Source organism: Tupaia chinensis, unplaced genomic scaffold, assembly GCF_000334495.1.
Source record: "Tupaia chinensis unplaced genomic scaffold, TupChi_1.0 Scaffold000374_1, whole genome shotgun sequence".
In the NCBI taxonomy this organism is placed as follows: domain Eukaryota; kingdom Metazoa; phylum Chordata; class Mammalia; order Scandentia; family Tupaiidae; genus Tupaia; species Tupaia belangeri.
This window is the reverse complement of record NW_006159872.1, coordinates 1401605-1414074: the sequence shown is the minus strand read 5'-3', so window position 1 is coordinate 1414074 and position 12470 is coordinate 1401605. Positions and strand designations below refer to the sequence as shown.

Sequence of the window (12470 nt, the reverse complement as noted above, 5' to 3'; positions counted from 1 at the left end):
TGAGGAATAATGAATTTCAAAGAAGTCTGTGGAAACAGTATTAAAGTATGAAATTTGGTTTAAGATATTTTGAAATTCATGCATAGATTTTTTTTTTTAAAAAAAGTTACTTTTGGGACCAGCAGTTAGTGTAATGGCTATGTCGCTGGATTCCCACGTAGTCGACCGCGGTTTGGGTCCCGGACCCGGTGGCTTAAAACTCACGCCGGGCGCGTGTGCGTGCGTGCCCAAGATCCCGAGAGGAGAATGGAGGAGAAGGGATTGTGGCGTGACCATCCCCCCTGGGGGGTGATTTCTCGCTTTCTATCTCTCTGTCTCTCTCTGTCTGGTGAGCGCACGCACCCTATAGCAAAAACCTCTCCAAAAAAAAAAAAAGAAAGAAAAACACAAACAAAAAATAATTACTTTTATTTAACTTTATTTATCCATTTATTTTAATTAGACCAGAGGGATAGTGAGAGGGAGAAAGAGCAAGAAAGAAAGTGAGAAAGTAAGTCACAGGTCCAGGACTTGAAGTGCAGTCGGCCATGTGGGAGTCCAGCGCCTTAACCACCATGCCATCTACCGGCCCTTAGAGTTTTCATAATACATGTTTTTCATGAACTTTTTGAAGACTCTTCATACATATTAACATTTCTCTATTATTTTGTTCCTACTTTACAAAAATTTTATTTTTTTGCTATAGGGCACATGTACTCATTGGAGACAGAAAAACAGGGAGAGTGAACAGAGAAAGAGACAGAGAGAAGGGAAAGTGAGAAATCATCCCCCCTGTGGGGTGTTGGCCACAGCAATCCCTTCTCCATTCTCTCAGGATTCTGAGCATGCACATGTGACCTGCGTGTTTTTCAAGCTGCTGAATGTGGAACTTGAACTGTGCTGGGGGCCATATGGGATCCAGTCACCTTAACCACCAAGCCTCCTAGCTGGCCCCTGTATACGACATTTTTAAAATAATTTTTTAATGCCAGAAGGTGCATGTGCTTGCCAGACAGAGAGAAAGCACCACAGTCACACCAGAATCCTTTCTCCTTTATTTTTTTAAAAGATTTGATTTACCTTTATTTATTTATTTATTTATATTAATTTGACCAGAGAGGGACAGAGTGAGAGAGAGAAAGTGAGAGTGAGGAAGCAAGCCGCCAGGGCCAGGACTTGAACTGTGGTCGGCCATGTGGGAGTCCAATGCCTTTAACTACCATGCCACCTGCCGATATCCCCTTTCTCCTTTATTTCTCCATCTCATCAGGGTTTGGGGCATGCACACCCATGCACATGCCTCTGGCATGCTTTTCAACTCACCAGGGCAGGGATTCAAACCAGTCTGCCATATGGGATCCAGCTCCTAACACACAGCACTTAACCGCTGCACTTCCGGGCTGGCCCCGTTCCTACTTAAGATACACACGACTCCAGGTGGTTAAGTCCACCTAATGGACACAGGTACAGTATCAAAGTAAACAGAAGTGTCCTTCACACTTTCTGTCCTTAGAGGCCCGAGACCCACTAAATACACTCAGTAACTTTGAAAAGAGCCTTTTTTTAAAAAGGAGGTGTGGTAAAGGAAAGAACGCCGACACAGAGTTCGGGGTGCTGAATTCAAGGCAGGTGCATACAAATTCGTTACGAGATGTTATCCTCTCTAGAAAGAGCCTGAATTAACTAAAAAATAAGACTACAGGAAAATACTTGTAGTAAGACAAAATGACAAAACCTGGAGCATTCAGAGCTCTGGGAACATGTCACAGAGCTTCGGATCAGCTGGCCCAGGAGGCTTAACAAGGAAGCCATTAGAGACGCCCTGCTGGGCCTAATTGTTTTTAGAACATATGGTACTTTGTACCAACACCCAGCTGTGAATTCCCTGGCTTTTGTCAGTTCATGTCACAACCTTAAGAAGAAAATAGTAGCTCAGCCCTCCCTCACCTTCCCCTAATTTACTATATTTCTTCTTATAAACTCTTGGACAACTGTCAAGTAACTGGACCATATATAAACTCATCTCCTCCACGTGGAATTATATAAAGAAATAGCATGCACTCACCGAAACGCCTTACAGAGAAAGCGCGATACTGGGGTAGGATAGAAGCTCAATAAATACTTAATGCATCAGGCCTGCTTTCAAAATGTTACTTCATTTTACATTCATCACAGTTGCTGGGTATGGGCCAAAAACCAGTTAGTGCACACACACACAATGTTGATAAAGCTTTTAGCATTTATTAAAATTAGGATAACTGCTGTATTTCCCTCGTAGAATAAGGTTAAGTTAAAAATAAGGTTGCACTTCTACAATGTCGACCTAGAAATACGTTTAACACAATGAATACTTCGTATAGAGAAGATAATAAATATTGGTTGACTGGAACTACAGATGCTGAAAATTAGAAGAAAAATTTTGTACTAAAGATACAGAACATGAACCAATACACATTAAAGAAATTCTATCGGTACTTAAAAATCAAAACATTCTTTACTAATAAAATCATTCTGCGGGACCAGCAGTTAGCATACTGGCTATGTCGTTGGACTCCATGTAGTCGACCGCAGTTCGAATCCTGGACTCAGTGGCTTAAACTCACGCCGGGCGCGTGTGCGTGCATGCCCAAGATCCCGAAAGGAGAATGGAGGAGAAGGGATTTGCGGCATGGCTATTCCCTCTGGGGGGGTGATTTCTCACTTTCTGTCTCTCTATCTGTCTCTGTCTGTCTGGTGAGTGCACATGCCCTATAGCAAAAACCTCTCAAAAAAAAAAAAAAAGAAAACGAAAAAAAAAAAAAACGAAAACAAAAAAAAACCACACATTTTGCTCCAGGGAGAAAAAGTTCTTCTCAAATTTTTAAAATCAAAGACCACAGAATCCTTTGGTTTAGATTTTAATTTGACTCAATAAAGAAGCAAAAATTCACTAACCTCTCAATTATAGTATCTGATGATAATAACTAGAAAGAGATACTTCCCTTAAAATGAACAAAATTGGCATTTATTTTGCATTTAAAGGAAGCTACAAGAGGGGCCGGCAGGTGGCATGCTTAAGGTGCTGGATCCCACATGGCTCACTGTGGGGTTTGAGTTCCAGACCCGGTCGGTGGCTTAAAAATTATGCCAGCCCGTGTGCCTGCCTCAGATCCCAAAACAATGATGGAAAGGGGACTGCTGCATGGCTATTCCTCTTGGGGTTGATTTCTCACTTTTTCTCTGTCTCTGTCTCTCTCTGGAGAGTGCACGTGCCCTAAGACCAAAAAAACAAAAAAGCTAAACACAAAAGTTAGCTTTTCGGTCAGCACACATGCATCTGGGCCAGTTCTGAGAACCAGCTACAAGCCCAGGATACAGAAACATCTGTTCAGGGTTAATTCGAGTCACTCGCCACACTACTCTTCTCACTGTATGCCATTCTCACGGTTTTCACAGTCAGTAAACTGGCAGGGGAAGCTCATGACAAAACATAAAGATAACAATATATGAGTATTAATTTAATATCCCAAGTAAGGGTAAATAGAAAATCTTAAAGTCTTTGAAAATCATTGTGTACAGTGTGAACCTAGCGGCTCTGTACAGAATGGGAAGAGTCTTTGCGGGCTTTAGAGACACTGTTGATACAATCAGATCCTGGAGTTGTCATTTTGTGTGTGTGTTCTATTTACTAAAAAATACAAAGCAAATCTAATTTTAGGGACAAAAATTAAAGATTCCCTAGCAACAAAATGTACAAAGATGAAATGAGAGATCTCAGAAGTTCTATGTCATTAGCCAATCTATTTACTAAAAAATACAAAGCAAATCTAATTTTAGGGACAAAAATTAAAGATTCCCTAGCAACAAAAATGCACAAAGATGAAACGAGAGATATCAGAAGTTCTATGTAATTAGCCAATAAGAAAACAGTTGCTGAGCTTTGTAAATCTGCAGAATTAGTGAAAGTCAGACATGAGATTTGTTGTGTATTTTATTCTGTAACACAGAACTAAAATAATGACACCAATGCTTAATTATAGTGGTGAATCTTAAATTGGGGACATCGCCCTTCTATTTATGCTTGTATCACTGACTTGCTGAAAAGTGATGAATAAGCCCACGGGATAGAGGAAACACAACTTTCTCAGCGAGGCTGACCAACGCAAGGATCCTTTGGCCAGACCCTAACGTGGCAGATTTTCAGAACTCCAGAGCGGAATTTAAAAGACCACTTTCCTGCCGATCTCTTGCGTTTTTCTCTGTCCATCCTCCCATAAGGGATCTGACATTACTTGCTCTTTGGAGCTACACAACTGCAGGTACAATCAAGTGGGTTTTTTCCCCCACTTAGAGACCAGGTATTCTGGGTAACAGCCAACTCTTTTCTGTAGAACTCTGAATGCCCCTGCATTCTGGATTCACCTCTCCTAACGGTCACATACAGAAAACCCTACTCCAGAATCGGAATCCACAGGTAAATTATGATCTTTTTCATTGTGCAATAACTTAGCCAGGAGAAAAGGGACAGGCCAGAAACCAAGTGACAAAAAAGGGATTCAAGTCTTTTAGACTTCTCAATGAAGAATCCCACTTGGTACCAGTTATTAAGAGGCAGTCCAGCCTCGTCTGCTAGATGCTGGTGGGTGCTGATGCCCGCATGGGTGCCAGGGGCCCAGGCTCTCCCTGGCTGAACCTTAGTGAAGCTTGTGCACGGGGTAGAGTAAGGTCATGTGTTCTGCCCCTTTGAAAGGCAACTTTTCATTGGAATAATAGTGTACCACTTCCGGGATGCTGTCGAACACAGCGCTCGTCTGATTCAGCGTGTATTTGTTGTCTTTGGTCTGCGCCACGATGATGTGGACACATCCTTGACTTGTCCTGGAACAAAACGAAAAGCAAGGAGACATGAATGAGTGAGCACGGGATCCCTCCCCCACGAAAACAACCCCAGCCAGATTCATAGTAGGTGGCTAGGTCCTCGTCCATTTCCGGAACTGCTCTGGACAAACAGGAACACATCTGACCAGCCGGGCGCAGGGGCGTGCCTGTCATCCCAGCTCCTAGGGAGGCTGAGGCAGGAAAACACTGCAATATTTTTGGGAAAACTAATAAGACCCTGTCTCTAAAAAAGAAATAGATTTGATGTTCCAGGGGAGTGCTCGGAAGTTTCACATCCTACCCGTGTGTCACCCTTGGACTGTTTATCTTTATGACATGTTAAGTCATCAGGTACTGGACCAAAAAGGAAACAATTAAAAAAAATTTTTTTTAAATGCAGAGTCTCTTCTAGCCCCCAAAAGCAAAACTGGAGCTTAAGCCAAAGCACGAGGCTACTAAGGTGTTTAAACTCAGCCTCCTTCTACAGGTGAACGACACATATAAGCACATAGAAGTAAGCGTTCTTCCTCCTTTTTTTCCCCAAAAGGAACACATGAATAATAATAATAATTAATAATGAACTGCTTCCTCCCGCCCCAATCTGGAAAGACAATTCCTGGTTGTATATAATGAAGCTGGCACTGAGGCTCCAAGATTGCAATCCAGGAGCACGGATTTCAGGGACACAGTGCAGCTATTCCTGGTATTGTATGTCTGGGCCGATCCCACCTTCTGAGCCTGCTGCTGGAACACCACCTCCCCCCGCTGCTCTGCTCCAGCCTGATTGTTTCAGCTGCAGGGGCTCAGCTTCCTCAGGAAGGAAGTGCTGTTAGGGTTCTTGACAATGATCCTCCAATACAGCGCCACTGAGCTCACAGAGCAGCGAGAATTTCCATGATACGCGCCGCACCAGGCCCACCGGGCACAAGTGAGCCGACAGGGGAGTAACAGGCAAGTCAGCACTTCCTTCTTCACCCGAAGAGACTGCCATCAAAATTGCAGCTGGCATTTTGACAATCAAGGGGTCTGATTTATGGAAGTCCCCAAACTAGTGAATAAAAGAGTGATGACTGAACTACCGTCAGAAATTCTTTCGGTTGTTTTTCAATTTGCCAGAGGGCGTGAGCACTTGCCAGAGATACAGAGACAGAGAGAGGGAGAAGGAAAAAGGACCCCCATTGGGGTGTGGTCACGCCGCAATCCCTTCTGCATTTCTTCATCCTGTCGGGACTTGGAGGGCACACATACGCCCCTCATGTGTTTTTCAGGCTGCTGGAGCTGAGATTTGAACCGCACCGTCAGTAACGTAAAATCCGGCTTCCTTAACCACCAGGGCATGGGGCTGGCCTAGAAACCATTCTTTTTATTAGGTATTATTTCTCTAATGAGAGGATCTGCTTCAGATCAGGTAATGGGTGGCAGAAACTGACTAAATATAACGGTAATGAAATACAACCTTCATTATAATACAGATGGGATCTTCAAAAAGTCCATGGAAACACATATTATGAAAAAAAGCACGTGTGGATTTCAAATATTTTGCACCAAAATAAACTTAGACTTTAATTCCATTTTCCCCCAAACTTCTTGAAGTCCTCTGGTTTTGAGCCATTTGCCCAATACCAATTTTGCATCCTAGTCAGAGGGTTTCACGTTCCATTGCCCAAACATGCCAAGTGATTGCATCTTATTTCCTCATAACACACCCCTGGGAACCACCTTCAAATGGTACCTTTCTAAGGAGTATTTATTTATTTATTATTTATTTTAGTTATTTTTAAAATTTCACCAGAAAGAGACAGAGAAAGAAAGAGAGTGAGAAAGCAAGCTGCCAGGTCTGAAACTCAAACCATGGTCGACCATGTGGGAGTCCAGTGCCTTAACCACCACGCCACCTGCTGGCCCCCAAATGATATCTTGTTTGACTGATCATCTACTCTCTACTCGTGGTGGAAAACCCGGCATGGTGTACCCTCCCCTCAGAGATAAGGAAAGCCCACGGGCTCACTTACTTCAGTGCAATGGAGTACCTGCTGTTCCCTGACTCACTATTTCGAACCAGGTAGCCAGCTTCTTTGCAGGCTTGCAGTCGACTCTCAGCCTCAGCACGGGTAATGGCACCATGATACCAACTGAAAAGCGGCAGGAGAGGGGAGGAAGGTACCGTGAGTGTCAGAAATAGATCCACACTGGGCCTTTGTCCATAAAGTGTGCTTGCTTTTTAAAGTTTATGTATTTTTTCCTTGAGAGAGAGAGAGAGAGAAAGAGAGCAGGCAAGCACCCTCAAGAGGGTCTCAACACCGTGCTCCATCCCCAGCTTCAGCCAGTCCCAGATCATGGGCACACATGTGCCCGGCATACTTAGGGAGGTCCCTGGACATGGGCCCAACCCCGTCCTGTTGGGTCGATCCCACAGGTACTGTGTTTCGCTGCTGCACTTCACCGCGACACCACCTTCTGGACCCATAAAGCATGATCTGAAAAGAGCTTCTGGAAGAAGCGAAACAGCCTGAACTAGAAACTGCTTCGCATTCAGAACAGACAAATTGCAGATATGGGTGATCCTGGACCACCAGGATCACTTGTACAAGAGTGAGTTATGGAGGCTAGTGTCACTTGAAAAGTTATCACAGTGTATAGGAGAATGAAACTTAAAATAAGGTTCTTGGGATGCAGTGCAATTTCCACCCTGCACAAATGCACCCGTCTTCCGAGGTAAGTTTTCATCAATGAGCCCCACCCAGATAGGTTTTCATGAACCGAAATAATCATGCCCGGTGACTCCCACCCCATACAAGACAGTCAGCTCCCAGCCATGGCTGCTACCAGCGTCTGTGGATGAGACTCACGGCTGCTTCTCCAAGGGCAGGCCTGGATCCACCTTCTCCCCCTCACTGTGGTCAGAGAGGGTTGGCTTCAAGATTTTCTGGGTCCAGCTTTTCTGCCGGTGGTGCTGCCTCACCGTCTCCTCCCTCACGGAAGGTCGCTCAGATCCTTCAAACTGAACTGGAAGGAAGACTCCATTTAATCTTGGAGACCACAGAAGGGACCGCTGACACTTCACACAAAAACCTCCCTGCCCGCCTTAGCTCAGGCAAGCATTTCCCCTTTAACACGAGCTCTGATAAACTACAAGATGCCCTGGATAGTTGAGCTCCTGCCGTCTTCCATATCTGATCACAAGCTGGTGTCCCATACATGGCACCAGTTTCTGGAAAACATTTATCAGTATAAAACCGTTCTAGAATACGAGCGGAAACCACTTTAATATGTTTTAGCATGGACTTAAAAAAAACTCTTAGTATTTTTAGAGTGAAAGACTAAATAAACATATTGGGTCGTGGGAAAAGTCATAACACATGTTTGCATAGAAAAATACGTCATGGTTTTTCTGACAGCCCAATAGTTATGGACAATGAATGATTCCTTGCAAGAGTTTGTATCCTTCAGTGAAACGAAAGGAACACTTTTTACTATAAAACAAAAAGAAAAATCAACTCATATACAGAATGAAATGAATAATACCTTAAAGATGCTATGACATCTGGGCTGGACAGAGGACACCGAGATAAAATGCCACACCTCTCATAGTACCAAGAAAACAGCAGGTACTGAAGAGAGATTTGTTGAAAACAAGACTAAAATCTAAAACAGACTCAAATGCTTACTGTCAAAAGTATTACCTTCTGTACCCCCCCGCCACATTGGCTCTACTTTTCATTGCAAACCTCACTTTACTGTTAGAGGGAAAAGATATCCCTAAATTATCTGTAAAAATCAAAAAGCAAAAATTTTGTGGTCAGTCACAGAAAAACTATGCCCTGGGAGAAGTATGAGTGGGAACTACCTCTAACAGTGATTGGCAACGTATTCATCAGCTTTCTCTTGCATTATTCTAAGAACTCCCACTTGAAGGGTTGCGTCCTTTAGGAAGATTTTTCAGGTTTATTTGTTTCTTCCATGAGTGAGCCAAGAGGAGAGACAACACCCCTCTCCCCATCCTGCAAGAGGGCTCAGATGCCACAATTCATTCCCTGTTTCAGCCTCAGATCGTGGGCACACACATGCCAAGTGCATTGGAGAAGTCTCAGGACTTGAACAGAGAATCTTCCCATGTGGGACTCCTTCTCAGTGTCCTGCCGTACCCCTGTGCTACTGTCGGGCCCCTATGAGGATTTCTGAAAAAAACAAGCCAAACACCTGGCTTCACCCAGCCTTCCAAACACCGCCACCTGTAATCCATTTTACTTCATTTTTAAAAAAAGCTTTCTTTGCAATTGCCAGAGGGTGTGTGTGCGTGGCAGAGAGAGAGAGAGAGAGAGAGAGAGAGAGAGAGTCCTTGCACATGTGTATTCCCAACAGGGTGTGGTCATGCTGCAATCCCTTCTCTATTTCTCCTTGTCTTCAGTATTTTTGGGGCACAGAAGCACAGGGCCCTGGCTTGCTTTTTTTTTTTTTTTTGGAGAGGTTTTTTGCTATAGGGCACGTGCACTTGCCAGACAGACAGAGAGAGACAGAGACAGAAAGCAAGAAATCACCCCCCAGGGGGGATGGCCACACCACAATCCCTTCTCCTCCATTCTCCTCTTGGGATCTTGGGCATGCACGCTCACGCGCCCGGCGTGAGTTTAAGTCACCAGGTCTGGGATGCGAATCGCGGTCAACTACATGGGAGTCCAGTGACATTAGACACTAACTGCTGGTCCCCTGGCTTGCTTTTACAAGCTGCTGAGGCTGGGACTTGAACTGCACTGTGGGCCGTGTGGGATCATGCTTCCTTAACTACTGAGCTATGGGGCAGCCCAATACTGGCATTAAATAAATAGGGGTTTTAACAGGCACCAGTAAGTTAGAAAAGGCTGCTTCCTGTTTGAGACTGCAGCAGTCGGAGAGTAAGTGTTCAAGGATCAGATATGTCTTTTCAATAGTCATTTAAAGTATTTCCAAAACATGAAGGGATCTTCAAACAGTTCATGGAAATGCCCTTTACCAAAAACTACGCATGGGTTTTGAAAGTTGTTTGCAACAAAGTAAACGCATACTGAATTCCACCTTTCCAGGAAGTTTCCAGTTGGCCTGGTAGGTGTGCTGGGAGAAGAGAAGGGACCATCAAGGAAACCACAAGGATCAACAATAAATGCAAAAGGAGGGACTCAAGATCAGCCCTAGCTTTTCTTTTAAGATTTAATAATATTATTATATGTTTTGTAAATAAAATAATTATTTATTTAATTCCGTTTGTTATTATCATTATTTTTTTAAGTCTTTTTTTTTTTGGAGAGGTTTTGCTATAGGGCACGTGCGCTCGCCAGACAGACAGACAGACAGACAGAAAGCGAGAAATCACCCTCCCTTCTGATGGCCACACCGCAATCCCTTCTCCTCCATTCTCCTCTTGGGATCTTGGGCACGCACGCACATGCACCCCGGGTGAACCGCGGTCGACTACATGGGAGTCCAGCGACATAGCCATTACGGTGTTGGTCCCTATTATTTTTTTTGGAGAGATTTTCACTGTAGGGCGCGTGCGCTCGCCAGACAGACAGAGAGAGACATAGAGACAGAAAGCGAGAAATCACCCCCCAGGGGGGATGGTCACGCCGCAATCCCTTCTCCTCCATTCTCCTCTCGGGATCTTGGGCACGCACGCACACGCGCCCGGCGTGAGTTTTAAGCCACCGGGTCCAGGACACAAACCACGGTCGACTACGTGGGAATCCAGCGACATAGCCATTACGCTAACTGCTGGTTCCCTATTATTTTTTAATTTGACCAGAGAGAGAAAGGGAAAGTGAGAAAGCCAGGCACCAGGTGCAAACTGCAGTCGGCCATGTGGGAAGCCAGGGCCTTTAACTGCCATTCCATCTTCCAGTCCCTATTATAGGTTTTTTTTTTTTTTTTAATTTGCTTTATAGCAAGTGCACTCGCCAGAGAGAGAGAGAGAGAGAGAAAGCCATCAGGTCGGGGACTTCAACCGGGGTCACCGAGGTGAGAGTCCAGCGCTTTAACCACTATGTCACCTGCTGGCCCCCAGTCCTAGCTTTTCATCCAGGGCAGATTCTTATTTGCCTGTCTCACAATCCAACTGGGAAGGGAGCAGGGACGAGATACAGCGAGGAACAGAAAGAAAGCGCCTGGCTGCGAAGCCCAGCGGCGGAAGTCCCAGACCCGCCCTCACCTGAGAGCGCGCGCACGATCTGCTCCTTCTTCCACTCCCAGGGCTGCTCGTACTCCGCCGCCGGCCGCTCGTCGTTCTCCGGCAGCCGGCTGTCTGGGGGCCGCGCCTTCCCCTCGGCCCTGGGGCCCGCTTCTGCGGGCTCATAGGGAGTGTCGTACAGCTGCGGCGGCTTCCCCAGAAGGTCCTTGGAACTGCGCCTTCGGGCCGGCGTCTCCGACTTCACGCCGTTTTCCCCCGGCTCGCAGGGGCTATCGAGCAGCTGAAGGGCTTTCACCAGGGGATCTTTGGAACCGCGGCGTCTGATTTCTGAAAAACATGCACCGTGCACAAGGTCTAGGAAGAAAAAGTGCCGCCCGGCCTGGCCATTATCCAGTCGCCTTCACCTCTGTCTTCCGGTTAGGGTGGCAGGTAACTGCAAAATTGTTCCTTAAGGGGCTGACCGCCTCCCAGCTGTGCCTTGAAAGCAAAAGGCAGGGCCCCCCAACGTTTTCCCTCCCATCGCTGAGCCAGATAATGGACCGCTCCGAAGAGGAGAGTTTCTATCTGAGGACCGGCAGCCTCCAGTTAACCCCTTTCCATTCCGGGTCCTGAGGCCTTCTCCCACTCTAACTCACCTTCTTGTTGGGAAGCCCAGATCAAAGAATCCTAATAAAAAAATCACCTGAGTGTTTACAAAACGTTACCCCATATATGCTGAGAGAAGGTATTTATGTGCAGTAGTTGGGATTTTTTCCTGGGCAGTTTCAATATAGTGGAAAAGCCAGACAGAGTCACAAAAAATATGAAGGGATGTCCAAAAGGCTGTGGGAAAAATGGAATTAAAGTACAAGTTTATTTGGGGGCACACATTTTTGAAATTCATGCAGTCTTTTCATAACACACATTTTCCATGCACTTCATTTGAAGACCTTTCCCTCCCCATCCCCAGTGACTATGAGCTAAATGGAAGTAAAAAGGTGTTGGGGGGGGGGGAACCACAGTAACTCAACAGCTAACCTCTACTGACTGCTCACTGTGTGTGCGGGACCATTCTAAGTGTTCCAAGTGTGGTGTGATCACAACCACTCCATGAGATGGCCACTATTATTTTCCCGGTACAGTTGGAGCAAAGAGCTTAAGAAAACTGTCCAGGGGAACCAGCAGTTAGCGTAATGGCTATGTCGCTGGACTCCCACGTAGTCGACCGCGGTTCGCGTCCTGGACCTGGTGGTTTAAAACTCACGCCGGGCGCGTGTGTGTGCGTGCCCAAGATCCCGAGAGGAGAATGGAGAAGGGATTGAAATCACCCCTGGGGGGTGATTTCTCGCTTTCTGTCTCTATGCCTCTATGTCTCTGTCTGTCTGGCGAGCGCACACGCCTTATAGTGAAAATCTCTCCCGTCCCCCCGCCCCCCAAAAAAGAAAACTGTCCAGACCAGGGAGCCACAAAGCCTGGCTTCGAAAGCAGAAGGTGAGCG

At 45.7% G+C, this 12470-nt stretch overlaps 1 protein-coding gene across 1 annotated transcript in view; it reads right to left on the bottom strand.

Annotated features, from left to right (window-relative positions):
• Positions 1–3936: 3936 nt before the first annotated feature.
• The window catches only part of SHE (Src homology 2 domain containing E), a gene marked incomplete at its 5' end in the record, with an annotated part of 29042 nt that continues 20508 nt past the window's right edge, over positions 3937–12470 (bottom strand). The window contains 4 exon segments of the mRNA XM_014589728.2: positions 3937–4836; positions 6849–6968; positions 7686–7842; positions 11015–11143. Of these exon segments, the coding sequence (XP_014445214.1) occupies positions 4653–4836; positions 6849–6968; positions 7686–7842; positions 11015–11143 (590 nt within the window). The 3' untranslated portion in view covers positions 3937–4652.